Source organism: Pyxicephalus adspersus, chromosome 3 (genome assembly GCF_032062135.1).
Source record: "Pyxicephalus adspersus chromosome 3, UCB_Pads_2.0, whole genome shotgun sequence".
NCBI classification, from domain to species: domain Eukaryota; kingdom Metazoa; phylum Chordata; class Amphibia; order Anura; family Pyxicephalidae; genus Pyxicephalus; species Pyxicephalus adspersus.
The window spans coordinates 142,353,007-142,371,394 of record NC_092860.1 but is presented as its reverse complement, the minus strand read 5'-3'; the positions used below and the strand labels follow the sequence as shown (position 1 = coordinate 142,371,394).

Here is an 18,388-nt window from a genome sequence, read left to right as displayed (position 1 = left end):
CATTGCTGTATATACTTCAACTATTTAGAGTACAGGTCTACTTTAAATTCAGTTTTTAGGACCAACACTAGTGCATTGGGAAGGGGGGGGGACACAAGACATTGATTGCCTGCCCATTTTTTTAGCTTCATGAATAAATGTGCAGTAATGCACCACACCTCTAAATATACCCTTCATTTTTTTTTGTCAGTTTTCAACAGCAGCCAAATTCCTTCATCGCTCTTCTGCAAGCCCAGACTTTGACTACGTAGATACGTCAGATGATTTTTGTCCGATTATCGCTTGAGAGCTGGTATAGTACAGGTATGATTATATATATATATATAATCATACCTGTGCCATTTATTGTATAATAGTGAACCTCAATATACAGATACAATATACTATAAAAAAACAAAAACCCTGAGTAGTGTGCATTTTATTCCAAAATAAAGGACTACCTAAAAATTCCAGGGGCTGCTGCTTTAAAACTGCACATTGCCAAAATAATGACCAAGGTAAACATTGCAGTAACAGCTCCATGGATTTGCCTACTAAAAACACATTATATTTCCCCTTTAGTGAGGCCAGTGAAGAGGAGAACCAGGACACGATTAAGTCTGGAATTTTGCACAGTCCAAGCTTCCTTTTTAGCAGAGTATATTTTTTTGGAAGGGTGTAATTATGGTTTCCGGAACAAAGGTTACACCACCCTGTAAAATAACCCTATGGAGACCACAAGTATTTCTGCTCCTCTAATAAACCTTTCTAAGAAAAGTGCTTAGTGATTCGGATAAAACCAGCAATGCCCTGGAGTATTTCACTGCAGAGTTGAGGCAATTAATATACGTTCCTTTAAATGATGCGGAAAACAGAGTGAAGTTGAACATTTTGCTAACCTTGTGCTTCGTTCCAAGGGAAAATAAATGGCAAACCTTATACAAAGAATTGGTTAGTGCCAAAAGTGACTGGTCACAAAACCCAATTCCCCCCTTTCCTGCTCCCTACTTTCCATTCAGTGTTTTTGGTTACACAGAAGGCCATCTAACGGAAGCATTATAGTCTTGCTTAGAAATTGATAAGATCTTAGGTGTGTATGGCAGGTGCATTAGCACAGGTGATGGGTCATACAATCTGAACACAAATCGAACAATTCTTACAAAGTGGTCAGTGTGCTTTGCAGTCACAAAATTAACTACATCAGGAAAAAAAAAAAAAAAAAAAAATGTTCACACTCCAGCAATCATTCTATGGATGCTGTGCTTATCATTGAAATGCACTTTTAGACAACAGGGTGGTTGAAAGACCCAGTTGGGTTCCCTTAGTCCACAATTGCTGTGGCCATGTAATTCATTTGTAGACTTACCTTTCTAAAGTCGTATACTAGATTTTAGTAACCCAAGACAATAGTTTGTGATCATCTCTGGTAAAATCACTTATTGGTACAGCTGTTACCAAACAGTTGTGCTATCAAGGCTGCTGTTTTTTTATATGGAAGACGCAGCAGGGTGCCTCCAATTCGTCATCCTCCCCCTCCATAGAGGAACAGCAATGTTGTACAGGGCTTGTTTGTTCTACATCTCTGAAATCACCAATCACTAAAAGATAGATATTCCTGGAAACTGTGACTCTACATAATGCATATCCTAAAGTGGCTTTTTATGGCACACAGACAGACTGTCTTTTCTGCAATAAAACATTCTTACCCTGGCAGCTCGTAAACTTAAAAATGTAGACCATGTTCCATGTTTCATTTTCAGTATTTTCAATGCACAAATGCATTCCCATGCACTGGCATTATCATGAACAGCCAAGGAAGATGCCAACGATGTCAAATCTAGAGGACTAAGCGAAGAGGGGTTAGCGCCTTGTTTTCCACTACCTTCCCCAACTACCATAAATTACTCAAAATTAGGTTTACCTTCAGTCTTACACAGTAGTACTGGCTCTTCTCCTGTACTGAAATTGCCTACTCAATTTTACTGCATATAGTGCAGGAAGATTGTGGTAGTCTTCATAACTACAATAATGGAAATGCAATAAGTGGAAAAAAAAAAAAGTCCAAAAACATTAAGGCTGGGGAGGAAAAATATAGAGGAGGCATATTGTCAGAGGTAAGGAATTGTGGTGAAGAGGAAGCTGTACTATACAAAAGGCTGGAATTCAACAGTAAACTCACAAGTCCTTCCATTTTTCCTCCTCTGGTGATCCTTGCCGTATACAGCATATCAGCGTGTAATATAAAAACGATGCTGTCCAAAAGTACTCCGACCCCTGGCTATTGTTAGGAGCCCCCAGAAGGCATGTATTACCCACAGAAAATAGGTTGGACGACACCAGGCACCATTCAACACAGTGTTGCTGGATGACAGAGGACATACAGGAGGCGAAAATAGGAGCAAAAACACTTTCTTCAGTCCTTCAGAAAACACTGGTGAAAGATAACACTTTGAAATGCACACTTTACGTCTCCAATGGTGCTAATGAATGCAATCATTATGTGTTATTTGTACCATCAAGACTACCAAAGTCTGCATTTGTGTTCCTGAGCTAAAACAGAAAAAAGTGTGCCAAACATGAGAGCACAAAAAGCAGACATAAGCTGCCTGGCTATGTGGTGAATTATGTAAGAACTACGACTGCACTAGAGATTCACAACTAAGTGGTCAGGGGTAGTGCTGGTGTTCAAAATCAGGTTGTCCTTATATTCGACCTGAATACGACCATTTGAATTCTGATCTGACCAGAAAAACAAGAGATTCGACAGCCCAAATTTGTGTGAAAAAAAGTTAAAAAAAAATTAAATGTTTTTTAGTAAATGTTATTTTAAAGTAATTTATTGAATGTGTGTGATTTGTGTAACAAACTATTTTTTTTACAGGTTATCCCACAATGACAGTATGATTCCCACAGCTGTGGGAATCCTCCTGTCAGTTTGGGATCCCCAGGCACTAGAGGTTAAATGAGGACAAGTCTGCCCCATTCATCACCTCTAGTGCTCTGTGATTGGCTGAGGAAAGGTAAACCCTGATGACATCTCAAACTTCATCAGGATTTTCCTTTCCCCAGTCAATCACAGAGCACTAGAGGTAAAAGAATGGGGAGATTTGTCCTCCATTTAGCCTCTAGTGCAGCCGCATTTATTGAGAAAAGTGTGCGATCCCTGGCACTAGAGATTAAATGGGGACAAGTCTCCCCAAACAAAACCTCTAGTGCTCTGATTGGCTGAGGAAAGCTTTCCTCAGCAAATCAGGGAGCACAATCCCTACTCCTGGATAGAGTTCCCCTATCCAGGAACACTTACAACTAGTAAAGGGTTGCAAAAGCAATCAGGGGAGCTGAGCCGTCAGCTCTGCTCCCGATTGCTCTTGCAGTTCTTCACAGTGCTGAAAAATAACCTGAATTTTCCCAACATTGACTTTAATGGTGTTTGAATTTGGCATTTCATCACCCGAACAATATTCCCCTATTTGATCAAATAGCTGTCAGGTCGGTTTTTAATTTGGTCACAGTTCTACTTTTGAGCAGCAGGGGAAATTTCTTTTAACTCCATCTCCCCACTGCCATTAAGTAGACTTTCTGTACAGCAGAATTGATCATTCTGTCCCGAATATTGTCCCATCTTTCTAGTTATAATCAACCATATAAAAGCTAGTCAATTGAAAACCGTTTTATAAATATATTAACACCTAGCAGGCATTCGAGCAAGAAGCCTAGTGTCTATTTCATGTTCCTTTCTCAACTTATTTCACACTTTGTTTCCTTGGTAACTGATACGTGAAAAATTATTATGGTCTTGTACTACAAATACACCCTAACCTTTCCTTACGGTTTACATATCATACAAAGATATGATGTGCAAAGAAACTCCAACATTCCACTCTAAAGAAGTGAAATTTCAAAGTGTTCCAGGAGGTTAACGTACCAATAACACTGTAGTAACTACAAAAAAGCCCCAAGATTTAAAATAACTTTGATAACCCAATGCAGCACTTGGCTGTTTATGGTCACCATATGGTAGCGTTTCCCAGCTAGGGTCCCTCCAGAGGTTGTTAGGGGCTCCTTGATCAGTGAACAATTTGTTCCTCTCGGGGCAGTTTAAGTGACACCAATTACCTTTTTTAGCCATCTGTAATGATGACATTCTACCCAACGACCACCATGCTAATTTACAGTAAATGAACATAGTAAATATAGAAGGGGTTCCATGTAGACCTGAAAGTTATAGATTCACAGCATTGCTTTTTCCAATAAAAATGGTTTAAAAAAATTGGCCATTTAGTACTATTCCCCCCAACCCCCCCGATTTTTTAGCGCTTCTAAAGTAAAAGAAAGGATAAAAGGCAAAACAACAATTATAGTTCTTGTATTGCTTCCAGCTCCCTACCTGTTGTCACCTGCGTTACAGATGCCGAGACTTCACAGACTGACTCACCATCAGTTACTATTTTGTGCTTCGACAATCCTACTGGGAATTTCTCTGCTGCCTGGAGATCTCCTAAAACACACACTTCTAAATGCAGCTGATTAATCAAATATATGATTGGATATCAGGTTTGTGATCTTTTGTACAAATCAGAGCCAAGACTGACCAGGAGGAGCAGCACAAGGAACCATTTAGCTGTGCTGCAATGTCCATGTGCAATCAAGCAGTATGATAATAGGAGAGAACAAAGTTACTAAACTCTTTGCTGCTTCTACCTTCACTGGACTTTACAAGAGTGTTATCCTGCAGGTAAAACTTTGCTCATTAATTTCGTTTGTGTATTTATGTTTGCTTGGAGCTTCAGTGCTGCTTTACCCACCCTATGCTTCCTAGCTATGGATAGCAATTTTCTAAGTAGACTGACAGCAAAGTGTTTCATCAGAACCAACTTTGCAAGCCTAAATCATCAAAAGGACTGAATCAGGTGAGAACTCTGCCCACGTTTTGTTCATCTAAAAAGGACTCAACTGTTGACCCAAAAAAAGGCACTGGTGACATTCCTAGGTACCACATATCACCTATTACCACAGTAATTAGGGGAAATCAGACAATACAACTTTTTAAAGTGTAAGGCCCACCTACTCATCTTCAGGCAGGTCATTATAGCTGCTATATATGCCAACATGAAAAAAAAAAAAAAGTTTTTTTGATAGTAATTACAACAAAGTAGGTTTATTTTGCTTTATATATTTAATTGTTTCACCTATGTTAGTTTACAGCTTCTAAAATATTTTAAAATTGAAGACGGAAAGAAGAGTCGCAAAGATGACAATGTTTTAAGCTCTTCAACGTATCTCGTTGCTCAACGTAAGCGCTAAAATTTTGGATCTCTGTATTAAAAGTTTTATTTTATTTATGAAAAATGTTATAAAGGTTTCCATGTTACTAATTTATTGCAAAGATGAAGAAAAAGTCAATCAAGGGATTATGAAATATCATTGTGCCACCATGCCGTACAAGATTCAGACTGAGCATAAACCATTTAATCTCTGCTAGTAAGTGCTTGGTGGTAATGTCATTGTATAATCTGCTTTGCTCACACAATGCAAATTAAAACGGGTTTAACTTTCATCAATGCCAACAGCCTATACCAGGCATGGTGGGTCCCCCACACATTTTCACCTTAGCAAATATGGCTTTCCTTGCAAAAAGTTTGGACACTCCTGGTCCATAACATTATGCTACACATTTTCTTCTTAATAAGACTGCTCTGCCTAGCTGAAGTTCAAAACTTAGACATATTGTTTCTTTACCTCTCCCATATGAAAGCAAGCCAAGCTGGAGACACCAGGTTAGAAGCCATCAAGTCACATACAGGTATTTTACTTGCTTCTGGCAGCTCAACTAAGTGGAAGGTACACAAACTCTACAAGTACTACGTTTTCAAATAAGACTTAGATTTTTCTAGTAAAAGTGTAAATTGTGCATGAATCTTGGGTAAAAACAATATTGACCGCATCATGTTCTCTTTAAACTGTTTGAAACATTACTTTTCATTCATTTGGGAACTGTTCTTTGAAACCATGAAGGGGAATTTGTACAGAATGGTGGTTGGGAGGGAGGGAAGAAAGAAATGATACCTGACCATGCATTTGATCCTCCCCGAGAAAGTCCTTCTCAACCAGAGGGGAAACCATTGCGTTAAATAGCCTATCCTCCCATTTTTCAGAGTAGGCAGTTTAAAACACCACAGCCAGATTAGCTTGTTAGGGACTTAAGGCACTTTTACTTAAAATGCCACATGTGGTTGTAACTTAAAAAAAATATATATACTTCCATTTGTGCCTTAAGCAAATATAGAAATGTGCCCCCAGCCTTTACTACTCTGGATATACATAGATCTGTGTAGGTTACACCACAAAGCTCTAAGCTGGAGTAAACCATAAGCTTTTATGGATCAGAGGTAAATAGCTTGGTATGACTAGATCTGGCCATGATGTATGACATGCATTTCACTTGACACATCTATCTGCCAGGCGGCCTGGAGATTAGGACATGCCATCGGCCTCTTCTACACGGGTGCTGACTAATTGATCCATTTGCTGGCAAAAAGCTTGACAGCAACCAACATTGCATATATCTGCCCCGGGGCACACATGTCATTGGAAACGTCAGTGGTCTCCAGAGACAAATTATAGGTAGAATATCAAGCCGAATGTCTCTAGAATGGGACTGTTACATACACATGAAGAGGAGTGCCCAGGCCTGATAAAGGTTTCATGTGTCTGATGAGCCAAGCTGCTTAAACAGTCTGATGTGTCACCTCTCCGGGGAAGGAATAGGCTTATATTTTCCACACTTTGCTCCAGGTTATGACAAGCACACAGAATGATCTGGAGTTCCAAGCGCGATTACAGCAGCCGCGTTACAATACATCATCTGTAGAATGCCACTTTCTCTTAGATTGCCAGTCCACATTATCCACTTATGACTACCAAGTGCTATCTAGAAGCGCCCTGTATGGTAATATGGCTCATTGGATGGTGCTGCAGAATGTTTACGCTTTATAAATAGGACAACAGTGCATTTGCGAGAACTTTTCACTTGCTCCGTGCATAAAATAGGAATTTCACATCATAAGTCAGCAAGCTAACCAAAGAAACCCAATTAAAACAGTTTTTAAAGGTAGTCATAATTTTTAATTGATTGGATAAGTCACCAATATCAATAATTAGAAAAAAGTTGCCTCAAACTGTGGTTTCAGTTTCAAAGAAATTCACTTTTCCACCTTCCCATTATATGCTAAACAGTTAATCCAGACACCTTTCTTGTCTCAAAAAAAGAAAAAAAATCTGCTTTCATGGGAACAGCTTACATCTTCTTTCCAATGATGGCAGTTCCATCTTTCAAAGGAAAGATCACGTGGACAAGATTCCTATGATTTTCTATGGGAGCTGAGAAGATACAGATCTACTCTTTACCATCCACCCCTGCTGCGGTCTTTGAGACCAAAATCCTGCACCCTCACCTCAGTTAACATTAGAGCGATGGAGTTCTAACCGCCAATGCCGGCAAAGTAGGGGAGCTGGGACCTATTCTGTATAAATAAAAGAGCATTTTTGAGCCAAAAAAAGAAAAGACAAGATCAGTAGAACAAGGGACAATACAGATATTTGAATAAAATACTCGACTTAATTCAAGAACGGAAATCATCCATAACAAGATAGCTTTGGGCCATATAAAAAGAAAACTTGCAGATCAGCAGTTCGACACTATCAGATCTGTTCCTTATGTCATTTCCCCAACATCAATGGATATTTAATAGGAATACAGAGATCTAAGTAACATTTGTCATATTGATGGAATATTTGCCATATGAAACTATCAAAAAGGCAATTACTTAGATTCTGAACAGATTCATACGCCAAGGACTGTCACATACCCTTTTTCTTTTATTCATGGATCTCAGCACAAGAGCCTCATTTAGCATTCTAAGTGTGGACCCCTAGACTATGAAGAATTTGTGATATCATGGGCTAATGCAGCTGAAAATGGTCAAAGGAATGACTAGGCTTTCTCAAACTTTAGTCCCAAAGTAGCCACTTTTGGATCTTGGGGAACCCATGCTAAAAAACCTTAACTTTGTGGCCAGTGGAAAGAAGAAATAATTCCACAACCTCTAGTGTAAAACTGGTCAAGAATTAGTGGTTTACCCCCTTTTCCACTAAATTTAGGCTTACTGATAAAACATTTTTCTCTGACTGCCCATTACGGCTTACTGTACACCACCATTGTTTGAGATTTCTGCAAATCTGCCTTTTTTAGAATAATAATGCAAAGTTAGCAATAAAATGCAGCATATCATATGGATATAATATTGCTGGAAGCGTCATAATCTCCAATTACATAGATATCCTGGGTCAAGTGAAATATAAGATGTGATCCATTATTAATGGTAATAAAGTGCTGCCGAAGGTCTATATCAGGACAAGGACGGAGTGGTGTGTTTTGCATGGCTTTGCATATTCAGAAAGCTAATAGCAGCTGGTCATATAATATATGAGAGTGTCTCATAGCAGCTGTATTCAGGTCACAATAAATCCTGTAGAAATATACCATACTGTCCCTCAGAGATAAGGAGAATTGTGTTAACATCCCATATATTATGCATGTATTTACATTATCTTGGTGGGACAGCTCCAATGTAGACAAAAAGATGGACCAGGAAATTTGTAGGTGAAAGCAAAAATTGAAGTATGGCCCATAGCTAGATTCCTTCAGGGTACACTCCAAATGTGAGGTGTAGTAGGATTAATTGTCTAACAAAATGCTTCCTTTTTTTCATCCATAGTCATAAAAGAAATGCACCAGTCCACATTATCTTAGTTTTACCTGCAATCTGGAAAGCTTGTTCTAGTGTACAACGAAGTGGAGCCATTTCTAAATAAAACTCCTTAAGCACCGAGTCATGGGGGCGGTGATTTACACACCGGTTTTGGAGAAGCACACCCACACATCTACAGCTCTCTAATCAGGTTACAGTAAAAACTACAGGACTGCTCAAAGGGTAACATGAGTGGACTGTATGGCATGCACCGTTAGGGTGTTTCAGTAGAGTTTTGCATTGCACCCCAAACACACCTCTAGATGCAGCTACGTTAAAGCACCTCCTTAAACCACCAGAAATTTTTAGTGTGCTAATAAATTTGAGCACAACATTACAGTCTAATAAAAGTTATTTAGAATGGGCTGCTTAACCTACCAAAACATTTCTTTAAATGTAAAATCAAGGCACATACAAAGCTGCAACCCCCTCATAACCTACCAATGCAATGTTCTGTGCCCAAGATACCAGGCTGCAGAAGTGTTAAATGCAAAGATGAATTTACCCATAGTGCCTGCATCTACAAAAGTCATAAAAAGACTAGTGAACAGTACATGTGATATGCATTTACATATGTACATAGCCGGGTCTAAAAAAAATTAAGCTAACCTCTTCCCATTGTTTGATTAATTTTAATTGAAGGCATTTTCTTCTAGATGCAATCACATCTACGGGGGGCTGTCCACAACTAAACATACAACCCTGCAAATGAAGCAATTAGTAGAACCAAACAAGCGATCACCCAGCCATCCCCAGATGTAAGTGGGCGTGAATCACTGTAGCCAACTGATACCATAGAAGAATTATATGGTAATGCAACTGCATTAACATTCCAACTCTCTTTAGGATAATTTTGCCAAAGTAGATCCAGGTCAACCAGATTTTTTTCCTACATCTGTGCTTTACCCTTACATTTTTTTTTTTAACGAATCTTGTGTAGACGTGATCCACTAAACAAAAGGCATGTGCTCGAAAAAAAAAGTGCAAAAAACACAAAAACATGCACTGGATTACTCTAAAAAGGAAGGGCCACCCAGTTTCCCCAGAGCCACCAGGGTGCAAAGCTCCTGACGGGGGTACTAAGACCATCCAGCCCAAGCTGGAATTGGCCTACTAGCCTGTCTGACCGAAGTCAGACAGGTTCTGTTTTCAATGGAACGGCATAGGCAATCCCAGTGCCTGACCATAAAGCCAACGCACTCCAAGACTTCAGGGCTAGCCCATAAGAGAAAAGCACCCTTCATCAAAAGTGGCACACATAACTCACCAGTGACGTAATGGAAAAAAAATACAATAAGTGCTCAGTGCATACACACTGGGCAAAGAGTAAAAAATTGCCTGTTTTATCCGCAGCTAGTGGAAAATGAAGGTGAAGTGCTAAATCAGAGTAAGTGACGTGCCTGTGTACACATACATCGGTGGGTTCACCACTCCCAAAGTGATTTTAGGGGAAACCTAGTTCCCCACTCCAGGGGGGCGCCGCTAAGTAAAATTCAGCCACTCTCTAGACCTGATGGCCAGACCAAAGGTTACCCCGTTCCGACCAGTGGGACAGACCACTATCTGGGAGCTCCTTATCAGGGCAGGCCCCATGCCTCCCTGGTGGACGCTAAACAGAGGAATTGGCATAGGGTGGCCCCATACAGAGCATCACCATCTAGCAGTCCATCCTAGCAGGCATACTAGTCCACTGTATTCTTGCCAGGAATACAGTGCCGCTGCTCTCCTGCACACTAGAAGTATTTGGTACTATTATTATTATTACACAGTATTTATATAGCGCCATCATATTACGCAGCACTGTACAAAGTTCATAGTCGTGTCACTGTCCCTCAAAGGAGCTCACAATCTAATGTCCCTACTATAGTCATATGTGGTTAATGTAGTCTAAGGTCAATTTTTAGGGGGAAGCCAATTAACTTAACTGCATGTTTTTGGGATGTGGGAGGAAACCGGAGTACCCGGAGAAAACCCACACAGACACGGGGAGAACCTGCAAACTCCATGCAGATAGTGTCCTGGGTGGGATTCGAACCCAGGATCTAGGGCTGCAAAGGCTGGAGCACTAACCCCTGAGCCACTGTGCTGCCCACACTTGATACACACTACTACACTTGATCTTAGCCAAAAGGCGGAGAAGCACTTTACTCCTACTGTACTGTTCTACATAATTGGCTCTGTAACACATACCAGTCCCATGCTTTGGAGGACAACTACCAAGAAGTGTGAAGACAGCTTTAATATGTATTTGTGTGTAGATAGCCCTCCTTCAACACTGTAAATTAATTCAGCAAACTATCCTTCCCCATAAATGGTTACAAAACCGCTTGCTGTTTGTATGTTCCAATCCTTTAAATTAGCTAATTAAATTGAACATTTCTCCTGTGGACTATAGTAAACTATTTACACTATGGCAAATTACAAAAAAACAACACACAATAAACACAAATAAGCTTATTAGAGCATGAGAGTAAGGGCTTAGAAAGGCTGGAACATGAGGATTAATCACTTATATTCTGCCTAGATTACAAAAAAAACTACCCCACCACCGCCCAGAGGACCGTGTGGCCTTCCCTTTTTCTTTTCACATACCAGAAGTATTTTTATATGGAGGACATTTATTAGTATCTATCTCTATCTGGAGAAATAAATATATCCAGGAGAGGTTAAGAAACAAAGCTTTTCCCATTTTTAGCCTCAACTTTCCCCATTTAGTAAGTTTTAGGGCATTTTGCATCAGAAAGGTTAAAGCAAACTGGTCTCGTTAGGCGGGGTGACAAATGAAACAATCTCCTTCAGATAACAAATCATTTATCCCTGGGCTTGGTTACCCCAGCACTTAAAGAGGTAGCTGCTATAGAACCATGGGATGCCCAAGACATATGCCTTTTTTCCCCCCCATGAGGCTTCAGGATGCTTCTTTTGCAGATGCCTGATATCGGGCATGTACAAAAAGGGCTTTACCCACAATTAACTAACTTTTATAGGAGGATACATCACCCATTCTCTTACCTCGCATAGACTGAGCTGTGCCGGGGGGGCGATTGAAGGATCCAGGTCGGCGCTGTAAAAAATCAACCAGGTGCTGAGGGATCAAGGCATCTGCATGCTCTGTGGAAGTAAAGGTTTTCTTAATTTTAATGAAAATTCCATTTTAACGTTTGATTGCCCCCCTCCAAGAGAATCACACCAACTAAAACTGATGAGGTAAGGAATAAGGTTCATTGGCTATCCTGTGCTGTTTTTGTCTGTCCTCTACAGCGCCACATATGGCACACAAAAGCTGGGCCCAGCCAGCCACCCAGAAAGAACAGTAAAAACAGATTAAAAAGCACAGGAACAAAATAACTAGACAAGGCAAAAGTTCAAATTAAAATGAGATCAGCTCAATAGAATTAAGCAACGCAGGCCATGAACACAGTGTGAAAAGTTCAAGGCCTGCGAACCCAAAATAAATCAGAATAATGAGGCCTTATGGTGGACAAATCTCCCTCACCTTCCACAGATGACCAATAATATGCAGGTTCTGCATTATGCATAATTTACAGGTTCTAGTTCTCTGCAGTAAACATGTACATTAGTTAAGAAAATTAAAAAAAAAAAAAAAAATGGAAAGGTCAGACTTTTTGCTTTTGTCAACATTGAAAATACATTAACATGATATAAGTTTATACAAGATTTTAGTAACTTAGTTTAATAAATTAAATTTTAGAAGAAAGACATTCAAAGATGATTCCAATACACTAATGGTTATTTTGGCTGCAAGGATGAAAATAATAGTTATGCTACTTGAAGCCAATGTGTTTTGTGTCAAAAGTGGAATAGCTTTTGAGATAATTGCAGCTGGGGTTTGACAACACTTGAAAAAAAAAATTAAAAGGTAAATAAATGGTTAAACATAATATATTTTTCAATTGGCATATAAGAGTAATATTATGGCTAATGCAAAACCCAAGACCATTAGGCGTACATACATATGTCAGACTATTCTCGTCCGCTAATCTTCTCAGGGCAGATATCGGATGAGAATCTGGCGTGTGTACATCCACGGACAACTAACTATGTACAACGCTCTACCATACATCGTGCAGTCTGGTCATTGGAAAGGATTGTGAAAGATCCTCTCCGACAATTATTGCCATGTTAAAGTGTGGTCCCAGAATGCAAACATTTTTGAACCAACACTTTTTGGAAGCGTTAGCATTTCTGACATCTTTCAGAAGATTAGCTGTGGACACATCTATAGATGTAAACCTGTGGACACATTAAAGATGTAAGCCTAAGTGCAGTTCTGCACCTCTGAAATTTGCTTTCATACTGGTTAAAATTTTAGCCCCTAGCATTGTTGGAACAAGAAGCATTTTACTGGAGCAGACAAAGGATGGAACACCATAGCTCCAAAATACTTTATACACCTAATTAAAGGTGGTCTCCTTTGTCTTGCCCACAGTGGCTGGCCCAAGACTAGATGCACATTTCTTAGCCTTTATGAAATAAATTAAACCTGTAAGGTTTTATTAATGCCAACTGTACAAATGATCCACATTTGAGCGGATTAGTGGCTCAGTGGTTAGCTCCCTGGCCTTTGCAGTGCTAGGTCCCAGGTTCAAATCTCGGGCAGAACACTATCTCTATGGAGTTTGCATGTTCTCCCTGTGTTTGTTGGTTTCCTCCCACATTCCAAAAACATGCAGTTAGTTATTTGGCTTCCCCTCAAAATTGGCCTTAGACTGTATTAATGACATATGACTATGGTAGGGACATTAGATTGTGAGCTCCTTTGAGGGACAGCTGGTGACATGACTATGACTTTGTACAGCGCTGCGTATTATGTTGGCGCTATATAAATACTGTGTAATAATTAACTTATGAGCCACTAGTCCAGATCATAGCCAGTGATGTGTGAATACTTTGATCAACAAGCTATATGGTACCCAAGCCAAGGTCACGGCAACAGTTTGCAAACACATTAACAGCTTTCATATTCTTGCACCATAAAGATTCAGAGAAAGCCTCGACATTTTGCACTAACATTTCTGAAGAGATTGTAACCATGAGAAATGCTAAAAACCTCCAAAATTACTGTAATTTTTTTTCTTTCAAACAGATAAAAACCTGGGAAGCAGGGTCTGTCCTCTGGATCTGATTGATTGAAACGGAGATGGTAGCATTTTAAGGGTCCGCCTAACACCTAGAAGATTAACTCCCATGACCTTAGCTAAAAATTGTTCTACTGTCATCAAGGTGAACCTCTACATCAAATTGTGTCATTTTCTCTCAAAATTACAGAATTGTAAGAGAAATCGACTGCTGTAAATCACAGCCACTTTAAACATTTTCTCCTTCCAGACAGTAAAGGCTCATGATGTGTGTGTTAAGGGGGCTTTGTAGTTAAACAAGGGACTTCATGGTTATTCTGCAAGTATTAGGCAAAGTGCCAAGGGCTACAAAATTGTTTATTCCATTCTTTAGGAGGCAAGTCTAGCCAAAAATGGGGGCTGCTCCAGCTGCATAAATTCCTCCCCTTCCTCCCCAAACATTTATCTACACAAGGTAAAAAGAACCGGAAGTCTATTGGGGTTGGAGCTCAAAGACTTTGGAAGCCTTGTTGTATTTTTGCAATAATGAAGGGTGGAGAGGAGTTACCTTGTGGGGGATAATGGAGGGCACAGAATGACCAATCAGCTGTGGTGCATGTTTTATGCCCACTTTCATATACTGTATACCCAAGTGATGCTCACAAGTGTAGCTATACAAAAACCTAGAAATAAAGTTCCAGATGAACATTTTCCCTGAGCCTTACTTACACTGCTATGGAAAAACTGCCATTGTGCAAAACCTGTAAAACCGCAAACATGTACCAGAAGATGTGTCTAACCATTAAATCTTTGCTATTACATGCTTGCCAACCTCCAAACATAAAATGTGAATATTAAGACAAAGCAGTGAGGGTCTTAATAGGAAAGTTATTGTATTAATGATACAGTTCTCAGAAATACAATACACATAATCAGAGTTCTTACATTTGTAAGAAAGCCAAAACAGACCATCTACGATGGTGCTAAACCATTTACAACTACCCAGATATGCCAAATAGTGTTCCAGAAGTCCATGTTGTATTTCTGAGAAAACTATCATTAATACAAGAACTACATATTAAGACCCCTCTGCTTTGTCTTTACTTATATAAACCTACATACGTACGTAATGTCCTTCCATTAAATGTCCAGACATTGACTGCCACCATCACATTTCTCATATACAAAATACATCACCTAGAGCAATTTGATTGTATATAAATCACCCAATAGTAGGTCTTAAAATACTTCACCAGAAAATTAAAAAAGCCTGGTACAATAATTTAAAAAACAATTCCATCAAATACAGCAGCACACAGATTCTCCTTTGTTTTATGTAATCCATTGTAGCCAGATTTACCAAACCTTCAGACCACTTGTAGATGACACAACAAGGTCTAGCAAGGTTTCTTTTCCATGCATCGTCCCATCACTTGTCTTTGAAACTTATTTGTACCCTGGATTCCAAAAAGGTGAAATTAATGAGTCTTCAAATCATGTGACTGTGCTCTTCCAATAGGCTGGAGAACTTCTCCCCACAAATTTTTTCAGCCATGATTTTGAATACCAAGCTTTTGCCAAGGGTGGCAGCACAGTGGTTAGCCCTCTGGCCTTTGCAGCGCTAGGTCCCAGGTTTGAATTTTGGCCAGGGCACTATATGCATGGAGTTTGCAGGTTCTCCCCGTGTTTGAATGGATTTACTCCAGGTACTCCGTTTCCTTCCACATTCCAAAAACATGCATTTAGGTTAATTGGCTTCCCTCGAAAATTGACTGTTAATGGCATACGACTATGGTAGAGATATTAAGATTGTGTGTCCACTTTGAGGGAACACTAGTGACATGACCAAATGCACAAATGCAATGTACAACACTACATAATAAGGCACAGTCAGTTAAGCATAACAAAGGGTTGGAAGCTAGGGCTGAGATTTTAAGGTTTTCTTTTTGATTTACATTTTCTAAAAAAACTATTATGGTTAGGAGGTGGGAAATTGACAAAGCCATTTTACGTAATCTGACTTGATATCAACTTCTTGTACTCGTCAATACAACAGAACTCAATGATCCAACCAAAACATTACAAAATTCCTGTCTAATACCCAGTCATGCTCAAGTAAAGAAAAAAACTTTTTCAATCCATTTTATGATATTTAAAAGATAAATATTTTTAAAATAATTCAGCTTCATTGTCTTATCAGTTACTACAGTTTTATCATTCAATCACAGGGTGGAGGAGGGAAGAAAAAGGCAAAGTCGCCAGGTTTGGTGCACAAAAATATATTGGATATAACTGCTGCCATATGAAATTTAAAAATCGTATCTGCTTTCCTGGTAAAGTTACATTAGATATGAATAATAAGCCAATTATTGACCATCTTCTCAAATTACCATTACTCTGGCTGTCAACAAACTCAAACCCCAGAACAAAGTATGCACATTGGAATAACAGAATGTACCAGGTTACAAATTACTGAAGCCATACCAACCAAATTTTAGATATATGCAGAATGGACACTAGCTTAAATCTTTTTATAGACGAGTACATAGCCACCCAAAAAGCACATCTGAGGATAGGATATGGGCAGAGGCGTTTGGTTCCAATAGAACTTTCAAAAGAGACTTTGCGTAATGAAGCCACATGACAGAGGACGCTTATTTCTAGATAAAAAAGTGGAAGCTCCATATTCTTTCGATATCATGTAGCCATCCTGATTGGATAAATAAATATAACCTATGTGAGAAAGTAGTATGAAAACTTTACTTTGGGCTAAAGTTCTGACCACTTCATGTCTTCCTTTAGTGCAGACTGTCTGAATGATAAAACCACAATGCAGTAAGCTCACAAAGGGAAAATAAAGTTAAGCTGTACAATGCCTTAAAATTTTAAGAGGAAGTGTGAGCTGAGAAAAGTTTGGCTCTGCAAAGCAAACGTAACCTCAGATGACAGATGAGAATGAATTGTTAGCAAAAAAAAGGCGAAGAGAACCATTATCTTTCCTCACACAGCTGCACCCACACCCTGCCGCAGAACACCATGTCAATGTCACCAGGAAAAAAAAAAAAATTGCAAAGAAAAACCCTGAGCCACTGAACCAGACTTTCTCCAGCATAAATAAAAAGGGAGAAATACAAAAAAAAAAAAAAAAAAAAAAAAAAAAAAACACACCTACAGGCAAAAAATTTAAATATGGTATATTAAAACACATTCCTTTATGAGTGTCAAGAGCTTACAATCTAATGTCCTTATTAGTTAACAAATTTTAGTTAAGGTAAAGGTCATTTGAATTACAAATTTAGGAGCCACATACACAATGTGGCAAGGTTTCCTTCACATTCTTAATACCAACAGTAGCATAAACTTTCTGCAGATTACAACGCAAAGCTCTGGGATATCTTGTGCTGGAAGAATACAGGTCCCCTAGTTAAGGACATCTGACATACGGACAACTCCTAGATACAAACGGGGCTTCCCTGCTCACTTGTGTGCAGGACGGAGGCTAAATATGGGGGAGAGGGTTTGCATGACTTCCAGAAATCTTTTGCTAAACACAGCTGGGGTTGGGGCCGATTGTAAGAAGTGAGCTCTTTCTGCAAGCTCTTGTAACTCTTAAATGGCTAAGAAACACTACAGTTTATTTTTGCATATCAAAGCACAGCTTGCTTCAGAATTTAGTGAATGTCTAGGCTCCAAAAAGTTTTTTTTTTTTTTGCTTTGTTTGTGAATACCTCACAGTGAAGATTTTATGCAGTAACTGACACCATGCAGCCTAATAATATGTTGAGACAAACATCTGTCCTAATTGCATTTATTAAAATAATTAACCTGTTCCAACTTACATACAAATTCAACGTAACAAACCTACAGTTCCTATCTCATATGTTACCCAGGGAACTACCTGTATTGGTAAAAGACAGCTCTACACAAAGGAGTCTTAAACTGCATTTTAATATCTCCAGGTGCATACTAAAAATTTTAGTAATACCTGCCTAATATAGGGTAAACTCCCTTTTAATGCCAAAAGCTCAGACATATTGAGACCCCCAAAGGCATCTTGTGGTATCTGGCACCAGTATATTAGCTGCAAATGCTTTGCGTTACATTGGCCTGTCTACTTTCCGGCTACCAATGACGCATTGGCTCCCATCCAGCCACATGCTCTAAAATGAACCATTTAACCATTGCCCGTGGTCTATATGCCCCTATACACAAAATGTGCCTTTAATGCCAATGAGCCTGTTGCAACATTCAGTTTTAAGAATTGACCCATTATATGCCACCCCTTGACAGGTACCATTGTAACAAGATATGGTATGCTTATACTTCTAGATCTAGATTCTTGGTTATCCCAATCTCCAAGGGCCAAAAATGTCATGTTCTAATAGATTTATTCTCAATAAAAAAAAAAACACAATTACCTTGCACATACAAGGTAGGCGATCAGATTTTACTGGGTGCAAGCCGGTCTGGCCGATTAAGTGGTAAAAACTAGATATACCCCCAAAAGATCATTCCTTACTA

At 39.2% G+C, this 18,388-nt stretch overlaps 1 protein-coding gene across 1 annotated transcript in view; it reads right to left on the bottom strand.

Annotated features, from left to right (window-relative positions):
- Positions 1–18,388, bottom strand: part of CTBP1 (C-terminal binding protein 1) — a 269,296-nt gene that overhangs the window by 57,352 nt on the left and 193,556 nt on the right. The window contains exon 4 of the mRNA XM_072406893.1: positions 11,802–11,900. Within this exon, the coding sequence (XP_072262994.1) occupies positions 11,802–11,900 (99 nt within the window). The remainder of the gene's footprint in view (positions 1–11,801; positions 11,901–18,388) is intronic.